Source organism: Tetrao urogallus (assembly GCF_951394365.1).
Source record: "Tetrao urogallus genome assembly, chromosome: 2".
Lineage (NCBI taxonomy): Eukaryota > Metazoa > Chordata > Aves > Galliformes > Phasianidae > Tetrao > Tetrao urogallus.
This window is the reverse complement of record NC_136814.1, coordinates 86,435,616-86,454,834: the sequence shown is the minus strand read 5'-3', so window position 1 is coordinate 86,454,834 and position 19,219 is coordinate 86,435,616. Positions and strand designations below refer to the sequence as shown.

General features: G+C 39.2%; 1 protein-coding gene across 1 annotated transcript in view; it reads left to right on the top strand.

Moving 5' to 3' along the window:
• Positions 1-2,138: 2,138 nt before the first annotated feature.
• Positions 2,139-19,219, top strand: part of HCRTR2 (hypocretin receptor 2) — a gene marked incomplete at both ends in the record, with an annotated part of 32,753 nt that continues 15,672 nt past the window's right edge. Inside the window, 3 exons of the mRNA XM_079550145.1 lie at positions 2,139-2,367; positions 15,008-15,186; positions 16,832-17,075. Coding sequence (XP_079406271.1) covers positions 2,139-2,367; positions 15,008-15,186; positions 16,832-17,075 — 652 coding nt within the window. The remainder of the gene's footprint in view (positions 2,368-15,007; positions 15,187-16,831; positions 17,076-19,219) is intronic.

The window sequence follows — 19,219 nt, the reverse complement described above, 5'->3', positions numbered from 1 at the left end:
CAGCGGTAAAATTCATCAAATTAATCTATTTTACTAACACATCTTCACAAATTAGAAAGCCAGAAGGGAATACTCTAATCATTCAGTCTGACCTCTTGCATGCTACAGGTCAGACAACTTTTCTGAATTAATTCCCATTTCAGCTGGCACTTATCTTTTAGAAAAGCATTCAATCTTGATTTTAAAATATACTGCTAAAATGACTCACTTTGAGAAGTATTTCCCCAGTAGTAGGTTTTTGTGGCTGAAGCATATTCTAGTTCAGTTGAGTTTCTCTCATATTTCTATGTATCTTCATCTGTTTCTACAGGTATACTTATTTGTACTATCAGTTATAACACAAAGCTTTCTGGCTACAGAATCATGATGGTGCTGTGTGTAGCTGATTATCTCAACTTTTTGATAATTTGCCAACTTCTGGAAGGTCATTCACTGATGAGTGCAACAGAACCCAGAACTGACAGCAGAAATACATGAGCTCAGGGATGGCTCTGTTTACTGTTTCATTCTGGAATCTGTTTGTTAGGGAGTTATTAACCTTTATAATGTGTGGCGCATCATTTTTTTATTATATAGTCTACTTGATCAAAATGTAATGTACCAGTAAAAGCAAATGTCTTACAGCACTCTAGGAATAGCACATTTATGCAGATTTGTGTGCAGATTTTGTGTATAATCGGTCATTTATGCCTTTATCAATCAAACTCACAATCTAGTTAGAAAAAAAAAAAAAGAACTCTAGGATATATTTTTCATCAAAACCATGTTGTTTCTTAATATTTGTGTCTTTTTAGTTCAATTCCTTACTACTGGTGAGAGAGGAAGAAAGAAGAACTAAGTCCAAAAAAAACCAAAACCAAACCAAAACACTACTTCACGGCTACTTGGAAGCAAACATTGAAATTATGGATCAACATTTTAATATATGAAACAAGCTGAAGAATGTGTGTGGCTTCCTTCTACTGATCACCAAATGGCCATACTCTGTGTCAGCTGTGAAGACCATGAGAAACTCCGTAAACATCTCTTTCTGTGCACCAAGTACACCTGCATTTCCACATTCTCAAGAGACCTTAGATCTCTTCCCAGCACTCAACCCAGCACATTTAGTGATATAACCTCAGCTGTTTTCACTAGTCAGGAGTGTCCAATCTTTATTTACGAGGTCTGCAATATCTACTTTTCTAGTTTATGCGAGGTGTTGATCTTACCTCTATATCCAAGTATATCTCATTCTTTAATATCTTTGCCCTAAAAGGTTCACGTAACTTCCCTGTGGATGGAAAAGGGATATTTTTTCTTTATTTTATGGAAATAAAGCTATATCAAAGAGAGCAAGTCTATAGAAATAGGTGCCCAAAGGCAACACCAGGTAGAAGAATGCTGGATTAGACTTTGAAGGCAATAGGGAATGCTGTATGCTTACGAAGGATTCAGGAAGCTAAAGCACTGTCTAGAGCTAAGCACTGCGGTGTTTATGAATATCTGGCTCTCTCTTAAGTTTATGTGTTGGAAGTACAGTCAAAGCAGACTCACATTCTTCTGGAGGTGCATATAGACATTGAACTGAGTGAGACGTGTCATTTCATAGTGGAAATGGTGCTTATATCGGCTGAGACTTTCCCATTCATCTGTTTTAGCCAGTGCCCACTAGAGCTAAGTGTTCATGAACATCTGGCTCTGTGTTAAGTTTATTCATTAGTAGAGTCACACAACTTTCACAAAGAGACACGAATGTCTCATTTTGAATGGCTCCCTTCATCCTGTGTCTCCTCTGCAGCAGCACGTCCAATTCACGTCCTTTCACCTGCAGGTATTTCCAACAGATGCCCTTTCACGTCCAAACACGGGAGAGCTGAAAAGTGAAGCAGTGGAGTCAGAAGAGAGGGATGCAACCGTCTGGATGCCTTTCCCCGCGGCCGCGGAGGCTGCGCACCCTGCCCGCTCGGGGAAAGGCAACCGGGCGTGTGGGGCCGGCTCGAAGCCCCAGCCTGGTCCGGCATTGGTTCCCGAAGTTCCCGCGTCATTTTCTCCCCACACCCCGCTTGGCACTGGCAATCACAAGTCTCAATGGAGGGGCGGGAGAGAGCTGTGGAGCGCTGAGAGGGTTCCTCCAGCCCCCCGGATCACCACCAGGGATGTCCGGGACTCAGCCCGAGGATGCTTCGCCTCCGTGCAGGAACTGGACATCCTCTCCAGAGCTGAACGAAACGAGGGAGCCTTTTTTAACTCCATCCGCCGATTACGACGATGAGGAGTTCCTGCGCTACCTCTGGAAGGAGTATTTGCATCCCAAGGAATACGAATGGGCGCTGATCGCCGGATACATCGTCGTGTTCATCGTGGCTCTCGTCGGGAACGTGCTGGGTGAGTCTGGCTTCCGAAGTTTGCCCAACCTGCCTTCACTCGCGGGCAGATTCCTCCTCTCCCGGTTGCAAACCTCGGGGAACCGGGCTGCGGGGAAGGGGCTGCGGTCACCGGGGCGGGTCGGAGCTCGGAGCTCGGCGAGGCAGCCCGGGTAGAGCCGCCGCGGGCTCCGTCGCTGTCCGCGGGGTGAGGTGCTGAAACAACGCATCCCGCCGGCGGCTCCGCCTCTCAACCGGTTGCCCTCGTTCCCCGGGCTGGAAATCACAAACGCGGGCATTTTCTAACGGCTGTCCGTAAGAGACGCGCGTTTGCTAACGGACAGGCACGGGGGAACGGCCTCGGGGTGACGGACGCCGGGGAGCGGCCGCGGGACCTCGCCGCGCGGCGAGGGGCCGGGGCGGCCGTCCGCCCTCAGGTCGGCGGTCGGCGGCTCTCTCGCAGCCCCGGCGGCGGGGGCGGGCTCCTTCCTGCCGCTCTCCCGCCCCCTCCCCGCTCCCACGCACCCGGGTGGGAGGCGGCGGGGGGCTTAGCCGCTTCCCGCGGGCGCCGCTGACGGGGACGGGCGGGGGCGGTATGAGGGCCGGGGGGCAGCGGCTCTGCTCTGCTCCTCGTCCCCAGCCCCAGCTATGAACGAGCCGTGACAGCCGCCCTCGCCTCGGCGCGGGGGAGATGGCCGCGGGGGTCCCTGCGCTCGTCGGAACGCGTTGAGCGCGAAAAATAACGTCTTTGTGAATGAACGTGCGCATAGGGAGCGGAGTACGCCGTGAGAATCAGCTCCAGCGGAGCCACGGCCATTTGCATTTTTCATTCCCATAACTGACATTCTCATGAACGGAGCGGCTCACTAGCGCCCAGCCCTGCCATGTGGGCCCTTCATTCATGAATTTCAGCGCGTCATGCGCTCTGCTGGTGCTCCTGGCTTCCCGAGGCACGATGCAAATAAAGCTTCAGCCAAAGACAGCGTTCTGCACGGCTCTTTTCTTCTTTCGATAGTCTGACGGTGCTATTTTTGTCTGGAGCTGCCGATAAACACCGAGCGTGTACGTTGGGCAACACTTGGAGCCTTCACTACAAAGGCTGTGTAGTAGAGTGCGTGCTGGACTGCTGCTCTGTGGTCACAGTATAAGACAGCTGCCTTCGCACAGAGCCTGTGCTTTGTACTAGAAAGAAAAGTGCCTTCCGTCTGATCCTGAAAGAGGACAGCTTTTAGAACTGTCTGTGTTTAGCCGTCCCAATCTACTTATTCTGTAAACAGGCTGTCCTCTAGCCTTTCAATATTCAAGGTCAGATCTTCGGCTACCGGAGCTCTCATCCTGTTTACTTCCCCTCCCCCCCCCGAAGGAAGAGAAGAAAAGATTTCCTCTCTTTTCACTTGCAAACAGAAGCAATATCGGTGTTCCTCCCTGTCGTGCCTACCTTATCTTTGTGCCTGGGATGAAAGCTGGCATTTAGCTGTCCACCCACCTGTCCTTCGACAGGATTGCTTCTATCCAAGCCTCCAAACCTTTATGCATCACACAGACCTCACCCTTCCAAAATGCTGCCCCTATTCACTGCCAACTTATTGGGATCTGCAGGTGCAGGTGTTCATTAGCTGAATACTGTCTCATCTTTATGCAAGAAAACTGATTGCAGGCTCATGTGTTGTTGAGGGCAGAAATTGATGTGGTCTTGCAAACACATTTTTGTGAAACCTTGTTTATTCAATTAGCAGTGAAAGTCTGAGAATGATGAATCTCCAGAAAATTCCTGCATGAAAAATTCTTACATAGGGTTAATCTGTGATTTAGTCTTGGACCTTCTCAAAGTAAACCAGATGTGGTTTAAATGGCTAGCAGTGTTTTGGTAGAGTATTGTAAAGTTTTAGTGCTTCATCATGTCATCCTTAATGATGCAGCCTCTGCTTAGATTTGACTAATGCATTTGGACTAGTGTGAGACGAGAAGTCAGAGTTTTGCTTCCATTTGCCCATGTTTCACTCAGTTAGCACTTTGAAATACAGGAAAGACCCTTGAAAATCTTAGTATCTGGTTGTCGTTTTCAATTGTGTATTCATATAGAATTAGGTCACTCATTGTACTCAGAACGACATTTGTGCAAGTGGAAAGCATAGCACAACCCTTAGATATTAGTAATGAACCAAATTTAAGCATTCTGACACTTAATTAACAGCCAAGGTAGAAAGCTTGAACTTTGATTGACATTTACTGGGCTTTTGGCTGATCTGCTCTGCAGTTGTCCTGCTAATAGTAGCATACAGCAAGGTCTGCACTGCTATTTAGCTGCCAGTTTAATTAGGAGTGTTGACATACTCTGTCCAAACTGCTGCACCAACCAGCTAAAATGAAAGGCCTAGGCAAGCCTCTGTGTTTGAATGCAGGTTTGATTACAGCATTCAAGTTCTTCATATCAGTAATTCTTGTGTGTGCCCACTCTAGCTGCTCACCAGAGATTTCACTGGTAGCCACTAAAAAGGAACAAATTTGAAGGTTTTAAAACATTCAGATAAACTGAAATAATGGTGATAGCATCAATATGTTTTGTCCTATTTTCTTTTTCATTTAGATATGATTTATCACCAAAAGCAGAACAGTCACTGAGGGTGAGGACTTTCTGTTTTTCATATAAGACCAAAGCATTCTCTTACCATACGCAGAAACAAAATTACAACTTCTTTGCAAAGCGAGGGGAAGCCAAGGGACTTCTTAACAGTGGACTTTGAACTAATTGTCTACTTCTTCTTTATTTAAAAACAATGATTGAAATAGAAATGCAGGAAAATAAAGAAGGAAAGATATATTTAAGATGCATGGAGGTCTCTGGTTACTGGCACAAAGATTCCTCATGAAGTAGTTGCAGCAGTTAAAAACTGGAATAAGGCTAAGAGGGATAAATAAGTAATGTCCAGCTCCACACATTCAACTGCAATTACACAGACAAAGAATGGGAATGGTTCTCATTTAATGCATTTATTCAAGTAGGTCAGAACTTTTCTAGTGAAATGTTTTCCCTTAGGGAGCATACGCTCGTCAAACCCAAATGGTACGGCAGAGATCACTTGACATGTTTAAAGAAAGGACACAACACAAGCAGCCTTCTAGTGTCTTGACAACTGGGTTGCTGGCTCTCTTGGCAGTCTCCCTGCAGCTGGCAAGGGCTGAGGGCCTGAGCTACTTGCCTGCACCCAGCTTGAAGTTCTTCAGCACTGCTGGCTTCTGTGGGTTGGAGACCATGCAGAACATCAGCCAGAGGCCTCAGAAACCTTATTTATTCATGGAACTAAGTGATATATGTTTCTCCTTCCAACTTAGAATGAAATCCTGCCTAATCGACAGAAAACTAGTCTTCTCTGGATAGTTCTATTATTTACCATCTTTCATAATAATCTCTTCTGCCATGTTATGGCAACATCTGTACAGAACCCAACTGTTATCCTTTCCTCAAAAAATTCACAGTCTGATTCATAAACTCAGCAGCATTCATTTGATGCTTACTTACTATTATTTGATTTTTAGAACTTTTTTTTTTCTGAGTGTAGAAGAAAAATTGAATGTATGGTTTTAAAAACAAACTTCAAGTCGATGCTATCAATAGTCTATTCGATGCTAGCAAATGTCTCAGCGATTGCTCTGTTATCGCTACCCAGGTATCTAGAGAACAATGAGATCTATGCATACATGCATGTGTTGGCAGAACTGGATGAACCATGTTTTCCTGTAAATGATGCCACGATTTTCATAGAATTATAGAATCATAGAATGGCTTAGGTTGGAAGGGACTTTAAAGATCATCTAGTTCCAATTCTCCTGCGATGGCCAGAGCTGCCACCCACTAGGGCAGGCTGATATCCACACCTAGTCTGGACAACTTGTTTCTTCACCACCCTCTGAGTAAGGAATTTTCTGCTAACATCTAACCTATGTCTCCTCTCTGTTCATTTAAATGCTTTCCCCCCTGTCCTATCACCCCTTGTAAAGTCAATCCCTTTCCTGCTTATAAGCTCCCTTCAAGTACTGGAAGGCTGTGAGGTGCTCTTTCTGCTTTCTCTACTGCAAGATAAACAAGTCCTACTCCCTCAGCCTTTCTTCACGGATAGGTACTCCAGCCTTCTGACATTTTTGTGGTTCTCCTATGGACCAGCTCCAACACTTCTACATTCTTCTTGTTTGGGAGCCCCAGGTCTGGATGCAGTACATCAGATGGGGCCTCATGAGGGCAAAGTAGAAGGGGACAATCAACTCCCTCTCCCTGCTGGCCACCCTTCTGATGCGGACTAGAATACAAAACAGTAATTCTACTGTAAACTCATTTGATGATAAAGGAGGAGGATTGGAATCAGAAAAATTGGGAAAGTACCTAGTCTCAGTGGTCAGAAACCATCAAAAGGTACTGAAAAAGAAACAAAAATTGTATTCTTTTTCATATGGGCTCCCATATTGTGTTTTATTCATAGCTGTTCTTCCTAGTCTTGTGGGTTTGTTTGTTTTTTTTTTTTTTTTTTTGTTTGTTTGTTTGTTTGTTTTTTACTTTTGGAACTGTAAGAACATTTTAGAAAGTAAAACTTTAAGACTCGTCTGCCATCTAGCAACTGCTTTCTACAGCACTGCTGATGAAATATCTCCTATCTGATATTATTTGATATGCCATAAGCTTTGACTTAAGTGCTGGATATTTCAGCAGCTCCTGCAGAAGAACAAACTATCAGTCAGTAGTCAGAATTTCCATACTCACATGCATTTGACAGGTTGCCTAGGAAGCAAATAGCAAACATTATTATTCCTTTTTTTTTGCTATTTTGTCATTTTTACTTTCAAGATGTCCTCCTGATAAACATGTGGAACTCTTCTAGAAGAACTCATCTAATTTAATCTTATGTTCTCATAGCTGTAAGTCTGGTAGATCTGAAGACTAAATCTGCTATTTAGTCGAAAAACAGCTGCAGTCTTGAGAGTTATAGGGCATCAGGGTATGTTGCCCAATGTTGATGAGTGAGGTTTTGAAAGAGTCATATACATATGGAAGAAGGAAAATAACTCATCATAGCTCTTCAGCCTCTATCCAGCTCTACAAGACTACCAGAAACAGTAAAGCCCAGTCTACCAGGAGCTGAACAGGGACTAACACACCTTTCCCCCAGTTTTCCTAATGCAATTCCATTTTATGATGACAGATGCATTTTGAAATATATAATTCAAAAGTTGCCGAGATTTTCAGCTCTGGAGCTCTCTTTGATTTTTCCAAGCCACATAGGTTCAAATTTGATTCATAGTGAAGTGTGAAATTTTTTATCATAATATTATGTGTACTATGACAGCTACATTAAAGGTCCTTCCATCTCTAACATGAAGTGTGTCAGGATTTTGTAGTTTTTTATCATTACTATGGATAGACAAATATGTATAAACGCATCTTTGTATGTGGTGGGGCAATTTAAAACTGATCAGTCTGCGTTAATCCATTTAGTGAACTCTGGAAATTGTGTGAAGATAATTTCTGCTTCATCCAGAATTGATCAAAACTAATATATTTGGCAGACTGTTTGCATAGTGTAGCTGACCTTCCAGTAAAAACTCGCATTCCATTAGACTGTTAATTGCCCAAGATTATGTAATGTGACTGAGGTAGAAAATGAATTCCGTGCCAATTAGATGATTGCGGTATTACTCCCAATTGTAATTTGTACAGATAAGCTTCCAGCAAGCAGAATTTAGTTCTTATGTTCTTCTCTTGCATTGTAATAATGAGGCAATATGTAAAATACAGAAATGGACAGCCAGCAACTCCATCTCATAATTCCTTTTAAAAGCCAGAGTCGAATAGAGCACTTGGTAGCTAGAAAACACCTCAAAAGTTACATTGCTGCTAACTGTGCAATGTATATGTTTTTGTCTGTTTGTTTGTTTTAATGTAGACTCTCATTCCGTGGGAGACAATAGTACATTTCAACCAGGTTGACAACAAAGAAAATGTCTTACAATTACATTTTTCCATTGCTTTTCAGCTATATGTCTTATTGTTCCAGTGTTTCCTAGACTCCTGTGAGAAAAAAAGAAAATGCAAAGGAAACAGCACATCTAGACTTGTTTATCTGTGATACATGGGCTGCACACCTAACACTTGCTCCTTTTGTCATGCTTCGGTGATTTGTTGATGGGTGTCTAGTCTGTCCTGTGAGGAGAAGCTGTCACCTTACATACAGGGTATGTAATTCCTTTGTAGGTGCAGCCTAGAACATAATCCATCTATTCTGCTTCCAATTAATGTATTCAAGGATAGTTCTTCTCTGCTGGGCATTGTTGCCAACTGTAGGAATATTTTCAATATTTTCATTACAATAGCCACTGTATCAGAAGTATCTGTTTTTGTATTATTATTTCTATTACTTTTTCAATGTAGCCCTAATCTTGTATTAGACTCTTTTTTCTTTTTTTTTCTTTTTTTTCTTTTGATAGGGCGAGTGGTCAAAAAAAAATGAAAAAATGTTTGAGTTCAGAGCTTAATAGTGGATAAGAGACTGACAGCACAGGCACTAGATATCATCCTCCTATTCACAGCAGAAATCTTTTTGTTTTAGATCTTTTGTTCTCACTGCTGGTTTAAAAAAACCCTAATTATATATCCTCTGCAATTTACTTACAGTGCTTTGCACCCCTTAATCAAGATTTTCAATGAAGTTATTGAAAGACTCTTAGAAAGCTTTCCTAAAATAAACAAAATAAGCTTGGATTTAGGCACCAAATTTTTATACACTTATGTTAAAGCAGAAGAATTCTCAATCAGGAATAGAACATAATGAAAGTAATTTCAGTGATAGATTTTTCTAACTGAACAGTATACATTCATTTATTGCTTCTACAGGAGCTCTGGAAGAATCTCATTTTGTAGCTTATCTACTCAGCCTTCATTTCAGCGTGATCATGTTGATAGGCACTCCACCACTGAGGCTTTGATGCACAGTACGTAATGTCATAACATGTAAAAGAACAAGGGAGAGATTTCATAGAATCATAGAATATCCTAAGTTGGAAGGGACCCAGCTGGTTCATTGAGTCAAACTTCTGGCTGCACACAGGACTACCAGAAATCCATGTAAAGGATCAAATTTTGATGGCTAGTGTTTATAACCATGTAACTTCTTTGTGGCTTTATTTTTAGTCAAATGATTGTGATAATGAGTTTCTAAAGTGAACTAAAGCCATTGAAGCTCAGCATAGTGGAGGCAAAGATATAACATTTTATTTATACTCAGGTGGAATTTATTACAAAAAAAAAAAGAAAAAGATGAGACAAGACATTGTGCCTTTAATTATCTAAGGAAAGGTCATGTATTGCTGTTTGCAGAAATTATGTTTTTATTTTGACCAAGAAGTCTAGTTGGAGGATGACCCATTAAATGTGGTTGACAGGACTTCTAGAGTGTTAGGAAATTAATTTAGGTCTTCTGTAAGGCATATATTGACAGCTGAACTGGCTATTCACCAATGGAAGGAGAGGTGCATAATGTTTAATATGCTCAAGACATTGTAATTCTTCCAGGAGGCAAGCAGCTGCCTTATATACCAGCTGGAGCCTCTGTACTGTTTTCATATTTATCTTCAGATACAATGAGCTATGCTCACTAAATAGGTGGAATTACAGTCTCTAATTAAAATGCCCTGGGGCACAAAACCAACAGGGATTCAATTTGAACATGAAAAAAAAACAATCTAAAACCCTCACCACATTGTCTTATCCTCAGGACTATGAGGTATATGAATTTTCTCAATGAACTTAGTATCTTTCTTAAATTTTAACTCTACTTTTAATTGTTCTGTTTAGTCCTTCTGGATACTCTCCTGTGAGCCTTCGGGGGATGGACGAGGGATGCTTGAAGTGTGAGTGCTGATAAAAACTTCGTTAGAGCAGAATGTCCTCAACGGGGAAAACCTCAACAAATTTTCCCAAGCCTTGCCTGCCCGACAACTCGAGCTAGTTTGCAGTCTTTCACTGACACTGTGTGGCTGAGGCAAGAACAGCAGTCGTTTTGGTTAAAGCTCTTCTTTTGAGTCTGGTGGTGGGGAAAAGAAAACCAACAAAACAACACAAAAGCATCTGCTTGCTTATTTTTGTTTGTGGAAAAGTTACTAGCTGGAACCCTTAATCGTTTTATAAAATAAAAACTAAAATACAGAAATTATTCAAATAAATAATGCAGGTAGTTAAGTTCCAGCATGGTGTCCTCTCAGTCTGGGAGCACAACACAGGAGAAATTTTCTCAATTTATCTCTCCATTTCTTATTGAGCTTGTGAGCTTCTCTTTTTCACTGCCCATGTTTATGCATGTTCTCCCACCTTTCTCTCTCACATTCATAGCTGGGAATATCCAGGGCTGAGTAAAAGGTTTGAACTTATTCAGAGCTAATTCAATGTTTTCACTGGTTCATAGATCTACTGAAAATCCCAGTTTGGGCCACCACAGGATGCTCTAACTAAATAGGAAATCCATTCAGTCTGTGGTGTCTCCCATTTTTTTCTTAGAAAGACTGGTGCTAGCCTCATCTTTCATGATTTTGGAGTACTCCTTGGCAAAATCCACTTCCAGTTGAGAAGTGTTCCTACCTTTTTCATCACTGCTTATCTTCTCCAGGTCAGCAAGAAAGCTGCTGATGTCTGTCATTCCCTCTGTGTAGGCAGATGCTGTACTTCAGTGAGACATCTTTGTCTGGCATGTTCCTGTAGGGTTTGCACAGGATCTGCATGGCTTCACTTCTCTGTTGAACTATTTGAGATGAATGGGGTGAGAGTAGAGAGCATACAAAATTATTTTGCTAGGATACTTTATTACTTCTAGTATATTCAATGGCATAATCTGACTACTTTGCACTCTCATAAAATAATATTTTTTTGAACATCCCATAGAGACCTTTTCTCTGTGATCTGCTAGATCACTGGTGTGGCTGTGAGGCTGACATCCAGGGCAACTGAACAAGCTTGGACCAAGTGGTAGACTTAGAAAGACAGCCAGTCTAGGAGAAATATATTGAATTTACTTGCTGTCACTTATACCATACTGCCCTGTTCGGAGATCTTGAATCAAATCCTTACAGTTCTGTTTAGCCTGGCACTGAAGGAAAACACTGCCAGTGTGTGAGCAGGGTGAATGCAGTGCTTCAGCCAGCAGAGGGCAATGGATGGGGGGAAACGTTTTAAAATCCTTTATTTTCAAAGGCTTCTGTAAGAGTCTTTCTTAACCATATCTTTTTTTGTTTGTGTGCTTGTTTTGTTTTTTAATAGAGTCAGGGAATAAGTCTCTGGGAGACTTCCTAATTAATAAGGTAGTATGTAAGCATGCTAATTAAATCCCACAAAGAATGAAAAATGAGCGGTGCAGCTAAAAAAGCATGAGTTCAGACAGGTAAACACATAAACATACAGAAATTATCTTTCATTTCTCTGTTTGTAAATTATTATTTTTTTCGCCTTTCGGGAGTCTCTTGACCCTGTAAATTAGAATTCAAAGGAATTCAGACTTACTTTCTTTGTACTGGTTTTGCCTCCTGTGCACTCCTGCCTTGCTAAGTAGCAAGAAACACAGTCCTTTTTATTTCCCTGAGGAGCAGCAAGTACTGAAGTTCATCTAAATTCCATCTTAGTTAAGCTAGTGTGATCTGGAAGGCTCAGCACAGAGCTGTGAATTAGGGGTCTAATATTTTTATCCATGTCTGTTTTACCGTACGGCCTTCGACAACTTCTGTTCTGTGCTTTACTTCCCTTACTTTCAGAGATGAAAATTATTTATTTTCTTTTTAGCCCTTTGAGGTTTTGTTTGCTGACAGTTGTAGAAAGCGCTGAACACAACGTGCAACATGCAATGAATTGATTTCTGGCGTAGCTTGTTGTCAGTGAAATGGAACTTGCATTAGTTAACTTTGTGGATTTTCTCCTCTGTTACATGCTGACTGAATCTGCATTGTCATAATGTCTGTTATAATTGTCATCATCCTATGATCCTATGATAATTTTAGTAATCCCATGTAGCAATAATTAATGAAGCTCTGGATAGTTATAATTATCTTACTGTGGTAGATAAGTAGTTACTTGAGTAGATAACTGAAATCACCCAAATGAGCAGTAAATACAATTAATATTTATACTTTGAGCTTTTCATTTATAAGTCTTGCCTTTCGCATATCTAGGGCCACAGCCAAAAAAATAAAAATAAAATAAAATATCCAACAAAAAACAGAAATTCAGTATCAGGAAGAAAATAATATAAGAGTTGAATACTGTGGGATACACTTCTAAGGGCAGAAAAGTGCTTTGCAGTGGGAATTTGGCTTGATTTTACAAAACCATGATTCAATCAATCTCAATAAATCAATAATCTCAATTTATTTCATTTGTAACTTCAATTCAAATTATATTGCATTATATTGTCATCTCACATTCCACTATCAAATTTAGTTAATTACTTTCCTCCCTTTCTCACTGCTGCTGTTTTGCTTTTAGACCCATCTCGGTGTGAGTCCTCCTACCTCATTTCGTCATGGAACCAGGCCAAACCAAGTCAGAACCACTGAAAAGAAGATATTAAGAACATCTAAATTGACACAGTAGGGATTTTAGAAGAAACATTTAAGGAGTTAGTTGGTAAAATCACCTTTCCTGAAAGAAATTGAAGACCATCTCTCTCTTCCCTCTCCCACTGTCCTAAATCACCCCCAAATACTTAGATCTGGACATCATGAGAAAATACTCCAATCTTAACTCTTGCTAAAGGGCTAGTGAGGACTCGAGTGGGTATTGTGCCAGTTTGGATCACTGCAGTCTGACAACAAAGATGTGATCCAATCTGAAGATCATTCAGAGAGCAGCAAGGAGGATGTTTGCAGAAACATCAGCAGTAATAAATAAACAAACAAACAAATAAATATTAAAAAATCAGAGTTCTGAAGTTGTACAATCTGAAAAAAAACTGTGTAGAGGTATAATAACAATCATTATATATCATATCTCACATATGTGAAGTGCTGTCACAGGGGAAAGCTATTTGTCATTGCTGCCTGTGTACAGAAATGTTATATAAAGAGCAGCAAAAGAGAAGTAGATTAAGCACTAAAAGATTAATTTCTTTTTATGAAAGGAAATATGGCTCAGCATTGCAGCACATTTAAGAGAGGCGTGATATTTTCACCTGTAACAGATTTTGAAATGCAAACTTGCCAGTAGTGGCTTACTGGTGCTTCTGGTGTAGTTGGGTTGGCATAAAGACTTAAGCAAGACAAGATTTGTGAAGAAATCTATTTTACTAGAACAACTGATATTAGCTGGGAGTTGGACACAAGGTTTCATGCACACCATGCTTCTTAGGATCTGAAGAAGCATCTTATCACAAGAACTTATGTGACTTCAAGGCTGTATTTTTTTTTTTCCATCTGTGTTAGTTTAATAAGAGAATAGTCTAACTCTAGCTGATTCTGTTTTATAGCTCTTGAGAACCCTTCAAACTCTTTTCTGTGGCATTCTGTGATCTGTTTAGTATTTCTAAATTAAGCATAGTGCTATATCCTGACAGATTAAGGAGACTTTGACTCTTCATTTAGATTTGTATGATGGATGAAATAGTGTTTGTAGGAGAAGAATCTTCGATATACAGTTAATTGCACTGTTTTCTTACAAGAATTATACTGTGGCACTGCAAGAAAATGCTGAGTATGAGTCTCTAAAGAGCTTTTGATGAATCTGCAGTGTTCAAAAGCTATTGATTGTTATGATCTCTGAGGAGCTAACTATTAAAATTATTACAAAATCTATTTTAGGCAAGTTTCTCAGGCTCATTCTTTGTATTTTTAATGTATTAGCTTATGAATTTATTGTATCCATGTTAAAGAAGGGATTTGTTTCATCTGAAAAAGCCTTTCAAAATTGAAAAAGATAAAAAGAGAGAAAAGACACTAAGCAAAATTTAAAAGCACATCTTTTAAAGTATTTTCTACACACTGCTTTTGATTGCAATAATCATGGTTAAAAATATACCACGCTTAAAGTGCATTGCTCTTAATACAGCAAAAATTGCATTCATTTACTTACTTCAAATCATAGATATCTTTTCCCCAGGCAAACGGTACAGATTCCCTGCAAATGCAGTAAACACATTATGTTCAGCAAAATAATTGTATTAATTGTTGTTTTCTTGATAGAGTTCATAAGAGTCCATGTAGCAGTTCAAATCAAGCAGCACAATAGCATAAAAAAAAGATAAACCTTTACAGAGGTAGGTATTTATTGTCATGGAATAGAGCCAATGGATTAAAATAGTCATGAAGAATGTTGCAAGAATAGTCAGTGAAAATAGTACTTGAAGTACAATAAGCTAGTTTATGAAACATCAGATGTTTTCCCTGCTGTGGTCTGTGCAAAACTACTCTTTGTTTATTGAGAATCTCCTTACATGAACATTTTTTTTCTTTTCCACTCTAAAAGAAAACACACAGCTTCTACACCAAACAACATACTCAAATGTTCTGTCCCTTAAACAAGGGACAACATTTCCTTAATTCCAACAAAAAAAAAAAAAAAAAAAAAAAAAAAAAAAAAAGTTTTCCTGTTAAAACGTTTCCTAAGACATTTCCAGCTTATTGACTTTTCTTTCCAAATTCAGTTTGTATTGCAGTGTGGAAGAATCATCACATGCGAACAGTCACCAACTATTTCATAGTGAATCTATCTCTGGCTGACATTCTGGTCACAATTACTTGTCTTCCAGCAACTTTAGTGGTGGACATCACAGAAACGTGGTTCTTTGGGCAACACCTCTGCAAAGCAATTCCCTACTTACAGGTATTATTTTACTGTGTTTGTATATATGTTGTCCATGTTACACAAAAGAGAGAGAGCTATAGTATCTCACTCATGGTGATAATGCAAGTCTGTCACAGCTACTGAGGTAGATACCTCAGTATACCTACAGATCATGAAATCACTGTTCTACTTGTGAATAAATTTGTGCTTTGCAAACGCTGTTAGACTTGGGCAATGCAACTTCTGGATCGTTTGTCTAATACTCTTCACTTTTTTGTGATCTTTTTAATAATTCAGAAGAAATATGAAACAAAACAAAAAAAAAAGCCTGGTAATACAGAATTATACTCTGTAAGGGGACCTAAAAAGCTACACAAGTATCCAGGACATAGAATCTGAACTTCTGAAGAAGTCTGAAGGGACTCTATGCCTACATATATGTTTAATGACTTGTTTTTCTCTCTTTAAAGGTAGTCATACTGTCCTGGGAGCCAATCATATTGGCTACTTTTAATATACTTGATCAAGCCTTCTGTCTTATTGCCACTTATTACCAATGGACTTAAGTAGTTATGAGATCATTTGCACCTATATGATTGACAGATACCTTTTCTGAGTAAAACTGCTCAGGTGAACTCACTGGGCATAGTAGAGTGGGAGCATACTTGGCCTTTTTTGTCATTATAAATCAAAAGAATGAAGTATAACTCTTAATGCAGGTGGATGATCATCTCCATGCACCAAGCATGATCTGTGTTTTCAGTAGAGACCAGGCTGAAAACACACATTCTCAAGGGCAACAGTTCTCCAGCAAGTATGTCTTCTACTGCATAGGATGAAAACTACAAGACTTTCAAAGCCTCCATTCTAATGGGAGAAAATCTGAAGAGAAAATGAAATGATCACTGAACAATAAAACCAAAGTGATAGGTTATTTGCTATACTGAATAGAGGGCTAAAGTAATATTGTCTGCTTTAAGTTCATTGGTTTGTTGTTGTTTGTTTTTTTATTTCATGGGATTCTAGTTTTCCATTGTTCCTTTGAAAATTGAAAAGGTAAAGCAGTAGTACAGATAATCAAATATAGCAGAAAGAAAAAGCACATTTTAAAAAGTTGTTCATCAAAGAAATAACGATCTAACTATGTGACCATTTTTTGGAATAAATTTTTCACATACTTTGCAAATTCTAAGTTGTATAAATGTATTCTTTCAGAATCTGACTGTTACTCCTACTCTGGGTAGAACCCTTATATGTGTATTGTATACAGATGTAAGACACAGAAATAGAGATATAAGGAAAAATGTATTTACTGAGAGGGTGGTCAAGCACTGGTACAGGCTTCCTTAGAGAGCTGTCTGATGCCCCACACTTGTCAGTGTTCAAGAGGCACTTAGATAATACCATTAATAATATATTTAACTTTTATTTAGTCCTGCAGTGATGAGGCAGATGGACCTGATGATCTTTGGAGGTACTCTCCAACTGAACTTTTCTATTTGATTGTACAGTAGATGAGTATATCTGTTGGAATTCCTTAATAAATGACTTAAAACAGAGTCTTTTTCAGAAAATAATTTCCGCTTAGTATGTTCAAATAGAAAGCTAGGTATGTTGAAAATTGAAATCATTTTAAAAACTGAATAATTACGTTTACATTTACATAATATTTCCTTTTCTTCAGACAGTTTCAGTCTCTGTGTCTGTACTAACACTTAGCTGCATTGCTTTGGATCGATGGTATGCAATTTGTCACCCTTTGATGTTTAAAAGCACAGCCAAGCGTGCAAGGAACAGCATTATAATTATCTGGATTGTGTCCTGCATCATAATGATTCCTCAGGCTATTGTTATGGAGTGCAGCAGCGTGTTCCCAGGATTAGCCAATAAAACCACCTTATTCACAGTGTGTGATGAACACTGGGGAGGTGAGTGTGTCACTGATCATAAAGACTGAATTTTTCCTGTTGTTATGTAACAAAAATATCAGAATGTATTAAAATGCAGTCAGGTTTCATAAACGATGTTCATAATTATATAATCTTTCCTAGAAAAAAAACTATTGTTTTTTGAAATACTCTGAATTTTAATTTTCTTTTATACTGCTAAGACTAAAAGTAGATTTGAAACCAAGTTTAAATGAATGAGGCAGCCTAATGTCTTGGCCATGTTAATGTTTACCACAGGGTAAATATATTCCCATTTTTAAAAGCTTATGCTTATATAATGCCCAGTGATTGATGGAAGTTGCAGATTTAGAGAATTCAGTCTTCAGAAATAATTACACAAAAGCAGATCTCCTATTTACCTGATACATTGATTTTGCTAGTTGATAGTATTTAATTAGGTCTTTATAGATATCTCCTGTGATTTCAGTGCAATCTGCATGTCATAGCAGAACTTAACAGAGATGTCATGGATACGGGGTAGCAAGTTAGTCTACAATTTGAGATTTGTCATAGACAAGATAATTCAAATAACTTTAATATTACAATCAGTTATGAATTATGCTATCCAGGAAGTGTTACTGTCTTTTGAGATTAACTCTGAATCTAACTACCTCTGTATCTGAATTCAAATGCAGGAAGTTATAAGTATTGCCTGGGAGTATCTTCTTCCATTTTGTGTCAGCTCACATAACAAGTTGTGTAAGACACTCGTTTGAATGATTAAGATTCAACTCTGGTGGGTCTTGGCATAACTCCAATGCTAATAGAACATATGCATTACATGCTATCACTTTGACACTGGATACAGTGACCATCAGTAATACCGTTATTCACACACAGGAAAATAAAGCCAAGTTTGCCAAAACACGTGATTGTTTAACAGCCTCAAGACATTCCATATAACAATTGTATTCTCCATCAGAGTTGTGTCTGTGGATGATTCCAGTCCTGTGAACAATTGAAATAAAATACAACTTGACCACTTCTACTTAATTACTGTGATAAATAGGTTCAAGCAGCTTGAACTGTTGAGGGCGCTTCCATGTACTATTCCGAAAGTTTCTCCCCTGCTAATGGTCTCTGTCTGGCCATTGTGGAATTAATGTGAAGACAATGGCTTTCACATTCCCTGCTCTTTATTTTCTTCATCCTTGTTAGTCCTCTGGGACAAGGCAATGGGACAGACATGGCCATTAGCTAGCTGGATGTTATTCCAGACAAAAAGATGTGCAGAAGGTATGTAGGTTAAATTAAGACCCTGTTCAGGTGGGACTATTGTAGTTGGTGTTTTATTGGAGTGGTACATTTGTACTTCTATTGTTCTTTATTCGCCTATGTATTTTGAACCCCAATCTGCAGTATTTTTTGTGACTATTTTCTTTTACAATAGTCACAACTATGAAATGTACAAATGTGTCCAATCATTCTGGGGTTATTTATCCACGAATTCCTCACCTGAAGGTTAGATTGGAAGTAAAGACTGTCTTAATCAACCTAGGAATTGAAAATGATGGAAAGCACTGTAGTTAATTAATTGGAGAGTCAGGAGAGTATTGCATCAGGGAACACAATCTCAAAATTCCCAAATCTCCATTGGCCTCTTCTTGATTTCCAACAAGAAAATTAGTCTTTCAGACTTGAATCCATAGTAACTGTGGAACTATTTCAAAAAGTGTCTTATTCAGTATTGAACGAGAATAGTTGCAGCCCACAAATACATCTGAGCTGAAGTACCCATTATATAAAAGAAGCTCCTAGGCTCTACTCCAGTGAAGTGTATATATCCAAAGTGAAATCTGTTTATCTTCAGCTGATGCTGTTAGCCTTTACTCAGACATCAGGAGAGATGAAATGGGAACAGTAAAGGCAAGCTCTTGCCTGCAGAACTGAGTTATTTTTTGCATGGATTCAGGACTGAATAGCGAACACTCCAAAATATTTTCTTTTTAATTGATGTTGAATATAAAATGAAAATAATTTCACATTAGAAATCCATTAAAGTTTTCTGAAATGGCAAAACTCTTCATTTTACTTAAGATAACAATTCTATTTTTATCCTGATGCCTTTTCAATTAATTCTTCTTCTAGTGATAAAGCACCATTCTTGCTAGTTATTCTTCTAG